The following is a 21,105-nucleotide window of genomic DNA, read 5'->3' on the forward strand; positions in this document are numbered from 1 at the left end:
TGAGATCGCCTCTTTAGCGCATCACTGGAGCTGTCCAGTTCTGACCAGCGACAGTGACTTTTACATTTTTGATTTGTGCGCTGGCTACCTGCCAATGACCTTCTTTGAGTGGGAGAACGTCTGTGGAATGGCGTCTCAGCAGTACATTCCTGCCCGTCAATTCACCGTCAACCGCTTCTGCTCGCACTTCAACCACATGAACAAGCAGCTGCTCCCTCTGTTCGCTGTCATCACTGGCAATGACTACACACAAGCAAAAACCACTGAGATGTTCTTCAGCAGGGTGGACTTGCCAATGGTCCCGAGACAGAGGGGAAGTCCATCAAACCCCCGCATTGAAGGGTTCTTGCGCTGGCTGTCGGCATTCAAAAGCCCTGTGGAGGCGCTAGAGGAGGTCTTGGCGATCCTTGGAAGCAGGCAGAAAGCCAGTCTCCGAAAGCAACTCACAGCAGGTATTAAGGACTATCAGCTTCCACAGACCAGCAGCCTAGCCCAGTTCTTCTCAAACCCTCAACTACGTACACGTGATTTCCTCAGGCTTCCAGCAGCATTGATGCCGCAGCCAGACTGGCTTTTGAAGCAGATCACCTCCGGATGTCTGCCTCCTCTAGTGCTGGATGTTTTGGTTCTCCGGAGAGCCTTTCTGATAGCTCAGGTAGAAAACAGTCGTCTGCCAAGTAGTCATGAAGCCTCACTAAACATTCGCAAAACGATCTATGGCTTGCTCCTGCAAACGGGTAGAGGGGTGTCTGAACAGGCTCGGAGTTCGAACGCACAGTGCTTCGTGGAGGAGTATGACAGGCTTGTACTCAATCTCAGGAGAACCCCAGTGGAGGTTCAACTGCCTGCAGTTGGTCACCCACAGCTGAGCCTGAACACTTTAGACCAGGTAAGGTAACGATACATCGCTTGTGCTCCAAAATACGCTCAAAACCATCACAAATTCTTCTCACCGTTCACGCTCAGGCGGCTGTAAATGTGAGACGTGAGGTCTTGTTACGAACCATGGGAGTGATGGACCATGTGCTGCAGCTCGTCGAGCCTCATCTCCACCTGCCGGTTTGTGTGACACATTTCTGGATGTGTTCCTCGACTCCGAAGCCCAGCCCCTCGCTGCTCCAGGGGGTGTTGCTGGGGGTCGTGTACGGTGAGCTCTGCAGACGCCTGGCCTCACCTGGAGGTAAGCAGAGCCACATATATGGAGATGTTTTTTGTCATCTGGTCTTGTCTTTACAGTTTCTGCACCTTTTTGCCTGTACAGATCCACTGCACACGTGTCCTTCAACCACTCTCGTCTGCCAGAGGTTAGACCAACTGAGAAGTAGCTCCAGTCAGAGGCGGAGCATAGACCTGCGCGTGTCTCATTCCCTCAGCCAGTGGCAGTCCTGTCTGTGGGCCGGGGTTTACCTTAACCAGCTGCTGGGTTTCCCCCTCCACGAGCCTCGCTGTCCCTGGTACTGAATGTTCTTTCAATTGAAGACCGTTACCTACGAGGTGGTATCGAAAAGTTTCGAGACTCACTCTGTTTACAAGAAAGTACTTCATTTATCTCCGTTTCCAGTTTTAACTTGCTGTCCATGATAAAATTGCAGATGTAGTCAGAATAGCACCAGTTACAGCATTAGTCTCAGAACTTTATGATACCACCTCGTACACACCAGGCCGCATAATACAGGACATCCAATACCATAACAAGCGTTTCTGTGTCTCTCAGGCTGTTCAGTGGTACTCTTCTGCATGGATTGGAGAGTGTACTGAAAGGAGGTCATCAGGCCGAGTCCTTTCTGGCTGGAGCTCCGGTGGCAATGCAGCTCTACTCCACACTGCTTGGGGCAGTACAGGGTTTTGGGCTCCGGGACCAGGCTGCACACCATAGTGCAGTGCAGAGAGGGCGGGGCAGGAGGCAGCGTGGTACCCCTGGTCGAGGAAGGCGCAGTGGACGGAGAGGTGGCGTGTCCTCTGCTGGAGATTTAAGTAACAGGTTTTGGCAGCTAAACTGCGAGTCTGACGACTGATGAGACGGAGGAGAAGGAAGGAGGATTCAGAGACTGGTGTTTTTATTATAACGGCTGAAAATCGTTAAAGGATAAAGTGTTATATATTTAGATGTCCATTATTTCCGAGGCCCTGATCTGATTATACGAGAGGTTCAGTAGATTAGCACCGTGACACTGTGTCATAGTGTACGACTCATTTCGTTACATTATAATTACTATTACACTCAAAGCGTTACTACGGTAACTACAGGTGCTCAGATGTTACCGTTAACATCCACACGTCCACTCTTCTCCGTGGCACAGATGTGTAAGAAGTCTTCATCTCAAAGCTGTTCCTTGGGCTTGAGCAGGTCTGGACTCTGTGCAGGACACTTGAGTTCTTTTACTCCAAACTTGACACCCTCACTTTGTGTGTAGGAGCATGGTCATGCTGAAGCAGAGTTTTGGAAGTTCTAACAATAGGATTAGGTTTGAACACTAGGTTTCTTGGAGGGTGTAGGTTGAGCCGAAATCCTGACTTGTGGAGATTTGGGAGCGTGAGAAGATCAGTGGGACGTGTGTAACCCTGTGGACCTGAGGATCCAATCATGTTTCTGAAACTTTCTATTTTTATTAATTAATGTGAAAAATCTCAATCACTTAACAAAAAAAAAAAGCCTGTTAAAAAAAGAAAACGAGTCTAAATCCACTCTCCCGCTCACAGCTGGATCTGTAGGTCCGCCAGCTTCTGGGAAGACAAGTTCTCTGAGTGTTCTCACGTGGTGCTCAGACATAAAGCAGGACATGAGAGCGAGACTTCCCAATGAATTCATTCCAGTTCTTTTATTCGCATTATATAAAGATCACGCATCGGCTTTTTATAGACTTTCGATCAGTGCCTTCAGCATTCAGCAGCTCTGAGAGGAAAAAAAACGTCATGAGGTTTAATAATATGCTCAAATCTTTTTTTTTTTTAAAGCTTTTAGCACTTTTAAAACTCTGCACTAATTTTGTATAACACGTTATTTTTACTCGTGTAGAATGAATGTAAAACGATTTGTGTATCTTGTTATAATGTGGGCAAAGGAAACGCTTTGCTCTGAAGTTCGTCGAAAAAAAAAAATCAATGAGCCTTTTGAATCCGTTCATTCTGTGTGCGAGCTTCGAACGACGGAAAGCGATTGTGACTAATTGAGACGCTCGATAAACTGCGTCGTTTAACGCCATGTTTTCTCGATTCTGTAATGAAATCATTTTCTGTTCAATAATGGAAACACACTTTTGACCAAATATCTCATGTTTGTACGCAAAATAAAGCTTTTTATCCGAAACAAACTTGCGTGTACGGTGGCATTTGTTTATCTTGTTGTTTATGTTGTGTACGATGGTCGGGGTGAAATGATAGAGCGTTACTCCAGAACCCTGGTGCTACAACATACAACATAGAGCTACAACACACAACATAAAGCTACATATCCGAACAGGGATCTCCTAAGGAGAACATCTGGACCGGGTTCCTGCTGACATGGAGGTAATATTAACTTTGAATAATCACTCTCTACAACCATGGTGAGATGAAAAGCATTTCCCAGCACCAAATGGTGTTCTGATGAGCTACAAGACCAAACCCAGGTCCGTTTTTTTTGTCACCACATCTGCACCATATCGCCACACTGGTCTAAGAGCATGGTGTTATTCTGGTTTCAGAAAGCCTATTGAAGCTCTGGCTCTGATTGATTGGAAGATTTCGATTCTGCTGCGTTCTGATTGGATAACTGGCGCTTGGGAGAACTGCATGAAGGTGTACAGGCTCATTAATATGCATGATATGGTAATGATGAGATCAGATTCTGCACCACTCATGTAGACATGTTCTTCAGTGTATTAGTTTCGCTGAGAGATTCAACAGCTGCGTGCTTGTTCCGCCGGTCCAGATCTTCTCCATTCCACTACCATGCTGTTCTCTGCGTCTCTGTGTTCCTTCAGTGTTCCTCACAGTGTTAATGGTGACTGACCCTCAGCCAGAAGGGAAACTATCTTTAGGTTGTGCTCAGCTCTCTCGGGTATCAGAGTGTGGTTGGACATGATCAGGTCTGCAGCAGTAAACGTGTCTAATCTTGGCAGGAGCTGCTGCGCTGTGGTCAATGTTAGAGCTGTAAATAACGCCGGAAGCTCTCCTCCGTCTGCTGTACACACACTCGGCACGACTGCACGCACCAGGAGGAGTGTGAGGAGAAAAAGGGAGAACAAAAGACTCTCGCAGGAACATGGCTTTAGTGAGGGTTGGACTCCAGCTCCAGCTCCTGCTTTATTCAGTCTCAGGCTTCTCAACTGCAGACTCCAGCGACCAGCTGCCTTTACTCACAGGTAATAACCTGCTTATAACCTCTGTAGTGTGTGTGTGTGTGTGTGTGTGTGTGTGTGTGTGTGTGTGTGTGTTACACCATGTAAACCTACATTAGCTTAGTATAAAGGACTAGACGTTTGTCCTCATGTGCATGTCATTAATCTCTCAATCTAATTGATATTCTTGTCTTCCCCTCCACTCGTCCTTCCTCTGCATCAGCTGATCTCTTGCTCGCATCATCACATCATCAGCTGCATGTCTGTGACTCAACATCTCACCACAGAGAATATTCATTTATGATCCCACAAACTCTTTTGAGCAACAAAGACGTGTAGTGGTGGAACAATAGTAATCACTGATTGGCTGTTGGGAACAATAATATTCAGTGATTGGTCAGTAAGTACAATAGTGATCACTGATTGGCTGTTAGGAACAATAATGATCAGTGATTGGTCAGTAAGAACAATAGTGATCACTAATTGGCTGTTAGGAACAATAATGATCACTGATTGGTCATTGAGAACAATAGCGATGAGTAATGGACTCTGAATCTGAATGTATTTATAATGGATGGTCCCAGTTCTAGCTCCTGTAGACATCCTGAAAAGATTCGACCCGTGTTGCCTACAGACTCCGCCTCCTCCACCCCTGTTCCCGCCCCCACCTAGCGTGTGGAGGAGAAGCATGGTGAGTACATCATGAGTCTAAAAATAGAATCATAATCATGAACCCGTACACTTACAGGAGATTCATCATGTTTGATTTGAAGGCGGTTCCGGAATATGTGGAGGAGGGAAAAGGTGGAGGTGGAGGAGGAGGAGGACATGATGAAGAAGATTTGACAGAATGTTGTCTCGCAGGACCTCCTGGACCTGCTGGACCACAGGTACCGAGCAATCCAAAGAAAACATTTCCACAACTCGTGCCTCGGGTAAATTCAGCAAATGACGTCGGACCAACAGGAACTACACTGTTTATAAACGCATTCGCTTTAAGTCATTAACACACAAACTCTACACTACACTTTCTACCTGGAGCACAAAGAGGATGGAAATAACATCATAAATCCAAATTCTGTAAACGTGATTACAGGAACTCTAACCTTCTCTTTATTTCAGGGCCAAAACGGCATTCCTGGAGTCCAGGGCCCCAAGGGAGATAAGGTAAATCTGATTGGCGAACCTGAATCCCCTTATATTTATTCTTTTGAACATGACATACACTGTGAAATCTCTTCTGTTCTCTGTAGGGAGATATTGGGCGACCTGGATCAAAGGTAAGATGTTCTGTTTTGTAGCTTTATGTTGTTGTATGTAGCACCAGGGTTCTGGAGTAACGTTGTCTTAGATTAGAGCTTCTCAACTTGATTGAGAAGGTGGAGAGAGAAGCGATGGAGAAAGGCGATGGAGAGAAGGTGAGGAGAAAGTGGATAGAGGTGTGGCTTTTGTTCCAGAGCAGCAGATCTTTCAGGCAATATCATTTAGTGCTGAAATTAGACATCTAGATCTCAGCTGTGGGGGTGGGGGAGATTGAGAGATAGAGGGATAGAGAGACCGCTTGGTTGAGAATAAGTGTATTGTGTTCATTACTGAGAGTGCATCCCTTGGCAGTGCTCATGATGATGAGTCAGGAGAAGAATGTGTAATGTCTCTTCTCATCAATCATTCCAGAACATTCACATTCATTAATAAACACTGACTGTAGCATTAAACAATGAATTGTGTGTGTGTGTGTGTGTGTGTGTGTGTGTGTGTGCAGGGTCGCAGTGGTCGTCCTGGGCTTCCTGGGAGACCCGGTTCTGCAGGATGGCCTGGTCCTGAGGGACCCAAAGTGAGTGAGTTTTCCTCTGTGCATATTTCTGTGTAGCGTTGAGGAACACTTTTCTAATCTTTCACTGTGTCCTGCAGGGAGAGAAAGGAGACCATGGGCTGATGGGACTGCCAGGGATCAGAGGACCGGAGGGACCCAAGGTGAGGAACTAATCATAGATCCAATTTCTAGCAGAACTTTAGCTACATAGCAGAGAGGATTATGGAGCTTCTCCAGTCCCATTCGGGATTCTGATTATATGTTTCTCGACTCCATCCAAAGTCATAATCCTCAAAAAACCTACAAAGCATGTGCAGGATCTCACAGTGGAAAGGGACAATATTGATCAGAATGGGTGTATGAATGGACTTCGGAGTCTTTTGGATTAAAGCACCTTCTCACGAAAAGCCAAATGGCAAAATGGCAAAATGTGTTGCAGGTTGATTAGAATACCAGTGTTTTGGAAATGTCTCATCAGAGCTCAGATGTCCATTCTTGTAAAGATAGGTGTGTTTGGTCTCCTGTAGTCATATATAATATGATATTAGTTCTATTTTCTCCTCTCTGTCTCCTCCTCAGGGCCTGCCTGGGTACAAAGGAGAGAAGGTTTGTGGAGCACTTAGTGAAGATACTTTATGTGTCTCTGTCTCCGGGTTCATGTCTCAGAGGTTCGATGTGTCTTCTAGGGTTCACACGGAGATCTTGGAGTTCCAGGTCCGAAGGGAGACAAGGTGCAAGACATCGTCACACCCTGCAGGTGTAATGTGCACTGTATATGTAGTGGTGTCAATGGAGAGAATAATGTGTGTGCGTGTGCGTGTGTGTGTGTTTGTGTGTGTGTGTGTGTGTGTGTGTGTTTGTGTGTGTGTGTGTAGGGAGTAAGTGGACATGCTGGCATGCTGGGACAGAAGGTAAGGACTGGAGAATTGTTTATTGTATAGAGTTTTGCTCAACACACACTGCCTTTCTCTAAATCTTTGTGTGTGTGTGTGTGTGTGTGTGTGTGTGTGTGTGTGTGTGTGTGTGTGTGTGTGTGTGTGTGTGTGTGTGTGTGTGTGTGTGTGTGTGTGTGTGTGTGTGTGTGTGTGTGTGTGTGTGTGTGTGTGTGTGTGTGTGTGTGTGTGTGTAAGGGTGAAATGGGACCAAAGGGAGAGACAGGTGTGGCAGGGACACGTGGTCCTACAGGACGCCCCGGCAGAAGAGGAAAGCAGGTGAAAAAACAGACACATGACACATCACCTGGTTATTAAAGACATTAAAACTATAACACGTCTCCAAAAAGTCAGGATGGAGGAGTGTGTGTTACACCTAAAAAGGTTAATAGGTAGCAGGTCATTAACATGACTGGGAGTAAAAAGAGGATCTTAAAGAGGATCTTACAGTAGAGGCTCTAAGAAGTAAAAAATGAGCAGAGGTTCACCGATCAGTGAAAAACTGCATCTACAAATTTTCCTCAACATCACACTGTGACGACTCTCATCTACATAATATCATCAAATTATTCCAAGAATCTGGACGATGGAAAAGGGTGAAAAATCAGTATTAGACAATTGTGATCTTCAGGCGACGCCACGTCCACCGGACTAAAGAGGAGTAGGACTATCCAGCTTGTCATCAGCGATCAGCTAAAAAGCCTGGATTTCTGATGGTATGGGAGTGCATTAGCTTGAACATCTGGAAAGTCACTAGAGCAGTGGTGTCAAACTCAATTATAGAGGGGCCAATATTTAAAACTGGGTCTAAGAATAGGGCCAAACACTGTGGATATTTAATAAACAGGAGACTGAAAATGATCTGTCTCAAGTTCCACTGTAACACGTAAACTGATGAGCAATGGGGAGGTGCAGGTGGGCAAAAGTTTGGCATTCCAGCTGTTGCAGTGCATTCTGGGGTCTGTAGAATCAGTCGTGTGTGTGCTCTATACTGGTGGCACAGTTATAATAGATAAATTATATTAACTCGAGGTACAGATATAATAAATCCATGGGCCGGATGTTTGAGTTTGACGTGTAACAAATAAGTCGATCCAGACAACGTCTTATTCAGGGAAGACCTTGCATATTTCAGATGATGCCAAACTGCATACTGCTCTACTGTATTACAACAGCATGGCTTTATAGTAGAAGAGTTCAGGTGCTGAATGAGCCTTTCTACAGTCCAGAAAACATTTGATAAATTATGAAACAAAAAATACAACAAAGAAGACCCAGGGCATGTTGAGCAGAGAATCCTGTTTCTCATAACTCAAAACATGCACTCATTCTTTTATAAACACTGTGCCTGGGATTATGTGAGAGGCATAAAATAACACACACACACACACACACACACACACACACACACACACACACACACACACACACGTTGAGTTACCCGATCTTACTCTTGCTAAATCGGTCAGGAGCTCTCAGGGTTCTGATGTGTGTGTCCATGTGACAGGGTAAACACACACCTTACATAAGCTCACCACATTCCAGCCTGTACACATTTGTGTTTTTATACATCACTCAGACATCAGACATCACTCTGATATTAGACATTAGGCATCACTAAGGCATCAGACATCACTCAGACATCACTCAGACATCATTTAGACATCAATCGGACATCAGACATCACTCAGACATCAATAGGGCATCAGACATTATTCAGACATAATTTAGGCATCAGACATCATTTAGACATCATCCAGAGAGCAATTGGGCATCAGACATCATCTAGACATCACTCAGACCTCACTCAGGTCTCACTCATGTATCAGACATCATCTAGACATCACTCAGACCTCACTCAGGTCTCACTCATGTATCAGACATCATCTAGACATCACTCAGACCTCACTCAGGTCTCACTCAGGCATCACTCAGACATCAAACATCACTCAGGCATCAATCAGGCATCAGACATCACTCAGATATTAGACTTCACTCAGACATCACCCATGTTTTAGAACTGTGTAGTTATACTATATATGTGTGTGTGTGTGTGTGTGTGTGTGTGTGTGTGTGTGTGTGTGTGTGTGTGTGTGTGTGTGTGTGTGTGTGTGTGTGTGTGTGTGTGTGTGAACAGGGATCTAAAGGACAAACTGGCCGAATAGGACCAATGGGACCGGCTGGCTCTCCGGGACTGAGGGGAGATCCGGGACCCTCTGGTCTTCCTGCCTCAGGTGAACTCATTTCCATTCAGTTTATTAAAATCTATAAAACGAACCCTGCATGCTGAGTGTGTGTGTGTGTGTGTGTGTGTGTGTGTGTGTGTGTGTGTATACACAGTGCTGTATGTGGGAGGAGAGAAGGGTGAAATAGGGACACCAGGTCTTCCTGGACAGTGTGATTGCAGCTCCTTTGACACGAATGGCCCTGGGAGCGCGTCACTCCAGCGGCGTGACAAATACAACAAAGTTTCAGCGGTGAGTTTATCCTGCACACACACACACACACACACACACACACACACACACACGCACACACACACACACACACACAAATTATAATGCCCACAAAAGTATTTGCCCCCCTGAACATTCCATATTGCAGTTATAATGAGCTCCACTCTTCTGGGTAGACTTTCTTCTAGATTTTTGATGATGGAGGAGGTAAGGAGTCTCCAGTTCCAGTTTATGCCAGAGGTGTGTTCAGTGGGGTTTAGGAGGTCACGGCTCTGTGCAGGACACTCAAGTTTTTCCACTCCAACCATCACAAGTCTTCATACAGTAGCATGTTAATGCTGGAGCAGGGTTTGGGAATCTTGGGTCTTACATGGTACCATGTTCTGTCTGTAGATATTTGTGGTGAGCGGTGAGAAGGACCTGAGTGACCTGGACTCTAACAACGTTCTGGCTTTCAGTAAAGAGCAGAAATCTCTCTACTTTAAAGACACGGATGGGTGGCAGCCAATTCAGGTACGCCGCTTCACACACTTCACCCTCAGGCTTCATGAGCTTTTGGTCATGCTGAGAAATGTGTTAAACCTGAACCCTCCCCCCAGCTGCTTCCACCGCATACCATGGAGAGGAAGAAGAGAGCAGCGTGGACGTGTGGAGACGGAGAAGTGCAGATGCTGACTGGAGAGGAGTGCGACGACGGGAACAGGCTGGTCACAGACGGATGTGTGGGTAGGTCAAGTGATCTGAGGAGACGTCAAGATCAGAGACTTGTCAGTGTACACTATTTGGCTAAAAGTCTGCTATCTGCTATGTGGAAGATGTTCCACCAGATTTTGTGGAGATTTATTCAGCTGCAAGGTTGTTAATAAAGACAGATACTGATGTAGATGAGGTGAGGAGATTACCGAGGTGCAGTCAGTGTTCACATTCATCCCAACAGGTGTTCAATAGGTTCGGAGCTCTATAGCAGGAGATCTTCCACACACATCCAACTCATGGAAAGCAGATTGTGTATACAATTGTGTTTGAGAACCACATATGGGTGGGAAGGACAGGTGTCCCAATACTTTTGGCATGTGTTGCCCTGCAGGTTGTAAGAAGGCGTACTGTGGAGATGGATATCGACACATTGGTGCTGAGGAGTGTGATAGAAAGGACTTTGGATATCAGACCTGCAAAACATACCTGCCAGGGTATACACACACACACACACACACACACACACACACACACACACACACACACACACACACACACACACACTCTCCATCTCTAGTGCTCACCCTAAACCTCACCACAATGCTCTCTGTCTTATTATATTCATGCAGGACGTTTGGACATCTCAGATGCACAGGCTCGTGCACCATCGACTCCACCGGCTGCAGGAACGTCGCCTGAGCTCATGACGCACGTGTGCATGCCTGATGGGAACTCACACACACATACACACACACACACCAGCATTCAGTGGAGCTCATGTCACGACTGTGTGGAGACGTTTTAGAAAAATTATAATTATTTATTTATTTGTATTCATTGGAATACATTTCTTATTATTTATTAATGCTCATTGTCGTTAGAAGTGTGTGTGTGTGTGTTAGATTGAATATTACTGATTATTATAATTGATAGAAATTGCAAGTACAATAAATGGAATTTCAGTGTATTTATGATGGGTAAATATTTTTATTCATTTATGGCTCAGACATTTTTATTTTTTTATTTTTTACACACACACACACACACACACACACACACACACACACACACACACACACACAGGGTCCAACAGGTGGTGGCACTGTTTCTCAGAGCATCTCACATATCCTGTATATAAAAACCTAGACTGTACAACATGAATATAAAAGCATATGAAGTTGTACAAGTCCAAGTCCAAAAAGAGTTGGGGCACTGTGTCAAACGTAAAATAAAAACAAAATGCGATGACTCGCAAATCTCATAAATATGTATTTTATTCACAATAATAATAATAATAAAAACGTTTAAATTAAGAATTTATACCAATATAAGTAAAATAAATTCACAGGATTCTAGCGGCTCAACAGTTCTGGGTGTCCTTTGTTGTATTTTTCATTTTATAATGCACCAATCTTTTCAAATGGTAAAAGGTCTGAATTTCAGGCAGGTCAGTTCAGCACCTGGATTCTTCTACTATGAAGGCATGCTATTGTAATAGATGCAGCATGCAGTTAGCATCGTCTTGCTCAAATACACAAGACCCTGAAAAAGGTGTTTTCTGAATGGAAGCATGTGTTTCTCTAAAACCTGTATATAGCCTTTAGCATTGATGGAGCCTTTTGAAATGTACAAAGCTGCCCCTTCCACAGGTCCTAATGCACCACCATACCATCAAAGATTCAGCTTCTTAAACTGAAGTCTTTAGTCCGGGGGATGTGGTGTCCATGTTGTCCATGGTTTCCAAAAAGAAAAGAAAATTTCGATTCGTCTGACCACAGAACAGTTTTTCACTTTGCCTGAGTCCTTTTTTAATGAGTTTTGCCCCAGAGATGATGGTGGTGTTTTTGGATCATGTACACACATGACTTCTTTGCATGATGAAGATTTACCCTGCATTAAATGGATGACATGGCAAACTGTGTTCACTGACGATTATTTTTTGCAGGTGTTAATTAGTCCATGCAGCGATTTCCATTACAGAATCATGACTGTTTTAAATGCAGTGCTGCCTGAGGGCCCAATGTGTATTATTTATTTATTTATTTTTCCCCCAAAAAATTGGGATGGAACAAAAAGGACTAACTTTTTGTTGCAGCCATCAAATCCAAAATAACCCCATATGGGTTTATGAAATAAAAAAAATAATTGCATTCTGTTTTAATTTACAGTCAACACAGTGTCCCAACATTTTTGGAATTGGGGTTGTACTTTTGCCCTGAGCTCATGATTTTATACATTATGGAATGGACTGTAGAGTGGAGTGAAGTGTGAAGTAGAATGGGGTAGAGTAGACTGTGGGGTGGGGATGAGTGGATTACTGTGCAGTGGGGTGGGGTGGAGTGGAGTGGAGTGGAGTGGATTGGAGTGGGATGGGGTGGAGTAGTGGAGTGGCGTGGGATGAAGTGGGGTGCAGTGCAGTGGAGTGTAGTAGAGAGAGTGGAGTGGGATAGGGTGGGGTGGAGTAGAGTAAAGTGTGATGGGGTGAAGTGGGGTGGAGTGGATTGGAGTGGGGTGGAGTGGGATGGGGTGGAGTAGTGGAGTGGTATAGGGTGGTGTGGAGTGGATTGGAGTGGGGTGGGATTGGAGCGGGGTGGAGTAGAGTAGAGAGAGGAGTGGGTCTGGCTGCGTGTGATCTGAGACTTTGTGAATTAGGACATGTAAAATAATAGAAAGTCAGTAGGTCAGTTAGTTCAGTAGATCATGCGACAAGGCCTTCCTCTTCACCTTCTGCTTCATCCTCATGGACTCTTACATTCTCTGAATTATACCTTCTTCATCTTCTGGAGTTGTAGGTTAGATTGTGTTTGTAACACTTATCTGTAGTGTGAGTGAGAAGCAGGATTATGAAATTTAATCCATCTTGATGGCTCTCTACCAGAACATAGGTTACACTGAGTTTAATAATGCTTCTGAGGTTCTCCTGGATTGTGTCCTGAGTGATGGTTCAGGTCAGAAATCATCTGAATATGAAGTTGGACCTTTGTTCTCCTCACTGAAAAGATGATGATGATGATGAGATAAATAATGAAGGTCAGCACCAAATTCCACAACTTTTTTTTCATCGTAAGTGGGTTCTCACGCCAGGAGCTTGTGATGAGACTGTGGAGAGGAAAGATGCTGATCAGATCCTGGAAGGAGATCAGTGTAGACAGTTTAAGTGTACAAATGTTTACACACACACACAGGTAGCGTGTTGTACCTCTGTTCTCTTTGCTCGGGTATATTCTCGGAAAGGGCCTGAAGACCTCAGGAGGAGGGAACTCCTCAACAGGGTGGAAATGAAACTTGGATTCGAAGTCATCTAAAAAACACAGCGAGACAGTAATGAAACATGAGACAAACGTAAATCACTATTGGAACAGAAAGTCTTCTGAAACTGCAGGACCTTTGCCAAAGTTGTGCAGGTGTCCATTCCTCATGCAGAGGGGTGGGACCGGGGGCAGAGGTGGGAGAGGGGGTGGGATTCTGCTCGACAACTCGATTGTTGGAGAACGAGCAGGTGGAGCAGGGGGAGGAGCCAATCTCCCAGCACCTGTCAATCAAAACAACACAGTGTGTTAATCCCTGTGGCTGAAGCAGTGCTAAATATCAGGGTCACCTAATAACCAGATGTTAAAATGGAAGAGACTTGTGATCTACAGTCATCTGGATAAAGAAAGAACTTTAAAGTGTGTACCTGCAGCTCCTGGGACTGCGGGAGGCTTCCGGGTGGGTGCTGTGCAGGGGTACGAGGGGGGCAGCAGAGGAACTGCGGGGCGGTACATGGACCCTGCAGGCAGTTTAGGGGGCGGGGGAAGTGGAGGAGGGGGCAAAGATGCAGGTGTAGGTGTAAAAGAGGCAGGAAAAGGTGGTGGGGGTGGAGCAGGAGGACTGAACCTTGCATCTCCTGGTTTTGGAGAAGGAGGCTGAGAGTAGAAGAAACCAGACAACCTATCAGAAAGAGCGACAGATGGGATTAAAGAAGGTGGGGGCGGAAGTGGCATCGTAGACATCGGAATAGAGTAAGACTGAATAGGTAGCCATGTGGGTTTGGTGATTTGAGGAGGGGGTGGAGGTGGAAGACAGGTGGAGAGAGGAGGAGACTTGTTCCTTGCATGTTCCTGATGAGGAGGAATAGGAGGAGGACTTATAGTAGAAGGACAAGATAGAGATTTAAAGCTTGGGGGATTGGCTTGGCTGGGGGACGGTGGGGCCGTGTACGAGGAGACGGGACGTGTTTTTGATAGAGAAGATGTCCTTTCCAAAGATCTGCTGGATGGAGAGAGATCTGGAGTGCTGCCCCTGAAACTCTCTCCCTGAGATGGCAGATTCCACAGAGGTTGTTTCAGACTGGCAGCAGAACCGGACCGAGTCACTTCACAAAAAAGAGAGAGACACAAACAATATTATGCATTTACTTATCACTGTTCTTCTCATGTTCTCCTCACCATGAATGTACAATGACTGTTCTGCAATTATTAGATGAGAAGGATGTGTCATCAAAGTGATCGAATTGATCCAAGCACATTTTACAAACCAGAAGATAAAACCTGACTTGAACAGAACATGAAGGTTTATCAATAAGTAACGGATCTGGTGGTCAGTAGTAGATCAGGCACCTGGATGGCTGTGTAAGCCTTTGTCTCTCTGTCCAACAGGTCTGAGGGCAGGAAATCCTCCAGCAAATAGTCCACTCAGAGTAGTTCCTTGTGAGGGTGTAGGTCCACCAGAGTTAACACCTGCTCCACTGTTACCACCCAAAGTGTTCACTCTGGGCTCTGTGACAGAGAAGAACGTACACACACACGTACACACACACACGTACACACACACACGTACACACACACACGTACACACACACACGTACACACACACGTACACACACACACACGTACACACACACACACGTACACACACACACACGTACACACACACACACGTACACACACACACACGTACACACACACACACGTACACACACACACACGTACACACACACACACACACACACACACACACACACACACACACACACACAGAGGAATTAGATCCAGTCTATTAAAGGAAATTTTTCCGGTCACCCTGGCAGCTCTGTTATAAACGAGAAAGATGAGGTGCCAGTTTAAAAGCAGAACCGGACAGTGATCCAGACCATCTCCTGTTACAAGCCTGGGGTCCGTTTGTGTGAGAACACCTTTAATAATATGGTTAATGTGAAATATGGTGTGATTATGGCTGTGGTTTGGACTCACTGGTGAGGGTGGGAGCGCTGCGGTCGTTCACATGCACCACCTTCTTCAGTCTGGTTCCCTTCTGAATCTCTGCCAGGAGTGCGCTTCGTCCCGAGTCACCACACTGCGCTGTAGAAGGCTCAGTCTGGGACTGAGAGAGAGAGAAAAATGTGGGTCGAAGATTTTCCTAATCCTTCTCTGTCCAGTTTCAGTGAGTCTGTGTCCATGATAGTCTCAGATTCCTGTTCCTGGTTGACAGGAGAGGAACCTGATATGGTCTTTTGCTCACTGTTTGATATATTATGCATGCTGAGATGCTTCTCTGTGCACCCTGGCTGTGGATTATTATGATTTACAATATTCTCCAGTGTCCGTCTGAACACATTGGTCATTTTCCTCCGATCTCTTTTATCTCTCTGTTTGTTTATTGCACCACTCGGTGTAAACACCCATCAGGAGACCAACAGTTTCTGAGACTCACCTGCCTTGTGATTGGCTGATCAGAGCTTTCAATTAAAATGCATGAAGTCAAAAGTCTGGGGTCTACACTGCACACAGTTTATATCTACTGTGTGGATTCACAGGCAATGTGGTTGAGGGTAACACACACACACACACACACACACACACATACGTACACACACACACACACACACATACGTACACACACACACACACACACGTATCAAATGAAACATAAATTAACCAGGAGGCATGAGGATCATCTGTTACTCTGTGTGTGTGTGTGTGTGTGTGTGTGTGTGTGTGTGTGTGTGTGTGTGTGTGTGTGTGAGAGCGTGTGTGTGTGAGCGTGTGGGTGCAATTGTAGCTCTAATTAATATTGCAAATGTGTCCAGGTGGTTTGCAGAGTGTGTGTGTGTGTGTGTGTGTGTGTGTGTGTGTGTGGATAAGAAGTGACTGAACACATTGGTGTCACTGTTCACATTTTACATTTATATGCACAGTGTGTGTGTGTGTGTGTGTGTGTGTGTGTGTGTGTGTGTTAGTTACCTGTAGGACACCTAGTGGGGGTGGTGGAGGAGGAGGAAGAGAAGGAGGAGGAGGGGGGATAGGCATGACTGCTCCAAGAAGTCTGCAAATAAAAGAATAGCCATACTCTTATTCTCTGTGTCTCACTCACACTCCCACACACACTTCATGTAAGCTGATTGTTGGACATTTAAACGGTTAAACAGTCCTTTCATGTTTCATGATCCTCACACATCTGCAGGGGTTTTCATCCTGGACCTGAAAAATCCTTGTGTCCTGCTCATCCTGAAGATCTATTTGTCTCTAAAGACATCTCACAACCAGTTTTTGAAGGCTCTGTCCCTACCAGGTTTCCTGTGTGGACATGGTCCTGCTTCACTCCATCACTTATAAGAGATAGAGGTTCCAGATTATGATCTATGGAGAGATGAAGAGGTCTAGATCTATGCAATCTCCCAGACTGGAAGCTCAGTGATTTTATTAGACTCAAATCTGTTATTTATTCAGAACTGTAATATTATAAAAGAGAAACTTCAAAGTCTTCTTTCTGAAGCGTGTCAAGCACCTTCAGCAAATTCACGCCAGATCTCCACAACGGTGCAAAACAGCAACTTTTGAGCAGCATCTTTATCTTCAGGAAGAGGGCGTAGGTGAGATCTTGCGGATTGTTCTCTGACGATCATCATGCACGAGTTGCTGAAAGGTTTTGCCATTTTCGGGGGTTGAAGCTTGTTGAAGGTCTTCCTGATCTTATATCGTCTTCCATCGATGTTTTGTACGTCACGTTAAGAGTTTTTCACCCTGTCCAGGATGAAATCGCATATGTGGTGTTGCACACGGTCAGAACAGCACTAGTTCCACCATTAGTCTTTATGATACGACCTTGTAATGATGATAAACACTGTACCGTGCTACATGTTCAGATTTTTGTGTTCGTGTCTCATGCTGTTCCTCGGTTCTCTATGCTGCTACTGTTCCAAACATCAGCACAGCTATTAGAGAGTGTATTTTTGCTGCAATGAGAACCCCCCCCCCCCCCCCCCCAGGCCTTCCAAGAACTTGCGCTGGGAAGGAAAATTGTCCATCGTGCTGACAGGAGCTCAGCTTCATATCTAGGATAAAGCCACCAGCAGAAACCTGTTTACTGTCCACAGTCTGGAATCACCAAGACTGATCTCAGAGCAGCGTTTCAGCAACTTCTTCCAAGAGCTGGAAGGACCTAACTATAACAATGGAGGAGATTGTTTGGGACATGTGTGTGCCTCCCACTTTCTTACAGAGGAAGAAGAAGAGAAGCATTCTGAGCTGGAAAACATGGCTGAGCAATTCCTCGACAAATACACTCCTTATTGTCTCAACAATGCCCATACTGAACATCTCTGAAACGGAAAAGTCTTCACAGTCTGGTCAAGGAACCTGATTAGGAGATGATCAGCAGATGGTTAACTGCAGGAAATCATGTGGTTGTTTTCACATTCTGGGAAGGTTGTTGAGAAGACGTGAGGTGCGTTCTGAGCTGTGCGTTTGGTGCTCCGTGCAAAACAACAGGCGAGGAATCCTCCAGAGCCTCGTTAGGAGCGTGGAGACGCTGGAGATGACGCGTGAACACGTTACTGGAAAATTGAAAGTGCTCGTGGTGTAGTGTGTGATAGAATATTATACCTGTATGAAAGAACACACCTGTGCTAGAAAAGGATCAGTGTATGGAGTGTTAGATGGTAGGAGTGGGTGAAGAAGGATAAATAAATATATAATCAATAACAATAAATGTTATATGATGCTACGTTTAGTTCCTGACCTACTCTTCTTATGAGAGGAGAAGATACCTTCTGTCAATCAGAAAGACGATGTTTCCCAGCACAATTCTTCTCCAGCACACACATTTCTGAGCTAGTTCCAGTAGTTCTGGTACTTTTAGGTACCAGGTAGTTTCAGGTGGAGTTTTGTTAAACTGCTAGGTTTTAGTTCACCAGAGAGAAACCTGTAGGACACATCAGGCCTCATAACCTCACCACAATACACACTGTGAAAACAAGCTGCTGGTCTACAGGTCTACATCACACACACACACACACACACACACACACACACACACACACACACACACACACACACACACACACACACACACACACACACTTCTCAGGTCAGAAAACACTACAGAACCAAGACAGGAAGTACCTCAGAACATTTAGTACTTAATAACTTTTGGTACCTCAGAACATTTAGTACTTAATAACTTTTGGTACCTCAGAACATTTAGTACTTAAGGACTTTCAGTACTTCAGAACATTTAGTACTTAAGGACTTTCAGTACCTCAGAACTTTTAGTACTTAATAACTTTTGGTACCTCAGAACATTTAGTACTTTAAGAAATTTTAGTACCTTAGAACATATAATACATCAGTACTATTAATACTTCAGAACATTAAGTACCTCAGTACTGCTGTAATATAATAACTTTGACTGTTAGTACTTCACAGCTTTAAGTACCCTAAGAGTGTTGGTACCTCAGGACATGTACTACCTCAGGATTATCAGTACCTCAGAACATATACTGTAGTACCTCAGTGGTATCAGTACTTCAGGACTGTTAGTACCTCACACAGGTATATGTGCTCTACAGGAATTTCATTTTACTTCCACAGACATCATTTAAAAAGTAAAGTGTACTTTACCTCAGATTAGGAGCAGACCAAGTCTGAGGGATCTGTGAGGGATCTGTGAGGGATCTCACCCAGCTCTCTGTGTGTGTGTGTGTGTGTGTGTGTGTGTGTAAGAGAGATCCTGTTTCTGGGTTATAATTAGATGAATAATAATAGACTGCACTTCTCCAGCCGCCTCCTGACCTCAGATCCACACTGTCACCCTGCTTCAAATACTAACCTCAGACTGAAGCACGCGCAGGCACGCGCATTATAGCGGTTCTCCCCGCCTTGGGGAGTGTGACGCAATCTGAATGCCAAATGCAAATGGAGCGGGTGGGAGGGGGAATGGGCGGGGCCAATGTGGAGGAAGGCGTGGCTCCCCTGTATATTATAGAGACTATAAATATAAGTATTCATTTATTTTTTATTTTATTTTATTTGTGTAGCGTTTTTAACAGTAAACATCGTTTCAAAACAGCTTTAAAGAATTTATAAGTTTTAGTGCCTATAAAATTGTTTCTTAATAATTGTAAATTCATCCCTAATGAGTGAGTCAGTGGTGATTGTGGTGAAGGGAGAAACTTTGAGAGGAACCAGACTCAAAAGGGTCCTCATCCTCAACACCATTCATTACAGGTCCATGATTGTTCAGGTGTACTGTTTACAAGTTCATGTAAACTGTGGTCCTGAGCACATTGTAGCTGTTGATATTAATTACAGTTCAAATCCATCCTCAAAAGTTCACAAGTTGCTCAGGATCTTTAGGTTGTTGATGTGGAACCATCTTCAGCTGTGTGTCTCCAATTACAGAGAACTCCATCTACAGGTAGCACCAAAGCAGATCTGTAGAAAAGATCTGCATACTTCTGTGAGTGTATTTACCCCCCTTGTGGTATGAAAGTGTAACTGCACTATGAGGTAACGAGTTCCTCGTTATCATCTAGATCTTCGTCATGGCCTGCACATGGAACACACTTTAGCTGAGGGTGATGAGCAGATTATTTTGTCAGTGTTAGCTTATTTGTTGCTATTTCACACCAGCACATCACTCGAAAATGTAACTGAAGGAATGGAATGCACACACACACACACACACACACACACACACACACATACACACATACCCAAGGTGTTTTGATCATATATAGCTCCATATTGGGCAGGTCGATATATAAATGTATTTCTCAGTTCTTAGCTCTTTGTGGTTTAAGCACAGACTGATTACTTTTCTACCCACGGGGTCTTCATTATTATCCTTGACAATGGGTAGTTATGTGTTCACACTGCAAAGAATGTGATTCATCAAGTTATTCTTGCGCATGAGGTTGTGTGTGTGTGTGTGTGTGTGTGTGTGTGTGTGTGTGTGTGTGTATTGAGAAGCACTCAGCATGTTCTCAGGAACCTCTAGTGGTGGAACAGTGAAGAAACTGATCATGAGCTTTTTTTACCCTAATAAAGTGCAGTAGGGTCAAAGAAGTACGATCGTAATTAAATCTACAGACTGATTAGATGTAGGCAGTGACTGATTCTACCTGACTTGGTGTTGGAGGTGGACTTGGTAACATTATTACTTTACTTTACTTTGTTGCTGCTGACGTTCCTCAGAGTCTGGCCCCAGGTCCACGTGCGACTCACATGTAAGTGTTTAGTATTTAACAGTGACATTATCACCTCTGATTACATAAATCTAATTACAAGAGGTTCCTGAAATCGCTCGGGTCAAATATTTACGTTAACATTTCTGGCATTTGGCAGACTCTTATCCAGGGTGATTTATAACTGAGCAGGTGAGGGTAAAGGGTCTTGCTCAAGGGTCCAGTAGTGACAGATTGGTGGTGCTGGGATTTGAAGGTATGAACTTCTGAGCCATGTCTGATTGGGACTTTTTTGACAAGGAAAGTGTTACTATATATGGTGAATGGTGATGAAAAATTCTGAACTTATTCTGTGCTGTTTGATCAGTGGGACCCCCTGGGGTTAAAGTTCAGGTTGGTAAGAGAGAGAGAGGGAGAGAGAGAGAGAGAGAGAGAGAGAGAGAGA

General features: G+C 44.6%; 2 protein-coding genes across 9 annotated transcripts in view; one reads left to right on the top strand and one right to left on the bottom strand.

Annotated features, from left to right (window-relative positions):
• LOC310716404 (single-strand DNA endonuclease ASTE1-like) overlaps positions 1-11,408 on the top strand; it is a 14,626-nt gene extending 3,218 nt beyond the window's left edge. For 3 of the 4 annotated variants that reach the window (XM_083523639.1, XM_083523638.1, XM_083523640.1), the window contains exons 2-5: positions 1-889; positions 967-1,180; positions 1,262-1,454; positions 1,715-3,311. The exon at positions 1-889 is cut by the window's left edge and continues 438 nt beyond it. In XM_083523639.1, coding sequence (XP_083379765.1) covers positions 1-889; positions 967-1,180; positions 1,262-1,454; positions 1,715-2,015 — 1,597 coding nt within the window. In that variant the 3' untranslated portion in view covers positions 2,016-3,311. Of the gene's footprint in view, positions 890-966; positions 1,181-1,261; positions 1,455-1,714; positions 3,312-4,100; positions 4,344-4,903; positions 5,011-5,092; positions 5,210-5,441; positions 5,487-5,572; positions 5,600-6,081; positions 6,154-6,230; positions 6,294-6,711; positions 6,739-6,818; positions 6,864-7,007; positions 7,044-7,262; positions 7,344-9,201; positions 9,299-9,404; positions 9,542-9,913; positions 10,034-10,119; positions 10,247-10,607; positions 10,711-10,845 lie in introns of those variants that run through there. The other variant, XM_083523641.1, reaches the window with a different exon arrangement.
• On the bottom strand, positions 11,184-19,350 carry wipf3 (WAS/WASL interacting protein family member 3). Of its 5 annotated transcripts, none has more exons than XR_014530570.1 (9): positions 19,096-19,350; positions 16,438-16,519; positions 15,448-15,577; positions 14,815-14,973; positions 13,893-14,570; positions 13,602-13,748; positions 13,416-13,517; positions 12,039-13,315; positions 11,184-11,984 (listed from the first exon to the last, which is right to left on the bottom strand). XR_014530570.1 is itself a non-coding variant. In XM_083523751.1 (9 exons), exons 3-9 carry the CDS (start codon positions 16,501-16,503, stop codon positions 13,275-13,277), a joined length of 1,323 nt encoding a protein of 440 aa, XP_083379877.1. In that variant the 5' UTR covers positions 16,504-16,519; positions 18,243-18,397; positions 19,096-19,297; the 3' UTR covers positions 11,184-13,274. The 5 variants fall into 5 exon arrangements, 4 of the variants coding, with proteins under 4 accessions (XP_083379877.1, XP_083379878.1, XP_083379879.1 ...); XM_083523751.1 differs by adding an exon at positions 18,243-18,397 and having other exon boundaries at positions 11,184-13,315; positions 19,096-19,297; XM_083523752.1 differs by having other exon boundaries at positions 11,184-13,315; positions 19,304-19,322.
• Positions 19,351-21,105: the final 1,755 nt, after the last annotated feature.

This window comes from Silurus aristotelis (genome assembly GCF_946808225.1).
Source record: "Silurus aristotelis genome assembly, chromosome: 21".
In the NCBI taxonomy this organism is placed as follows: Eukaryota; Metazoa; Chordata; class Actinopteri; order Siluriformes; family Siluridae; genus Silurus; species Silurus aristotelis.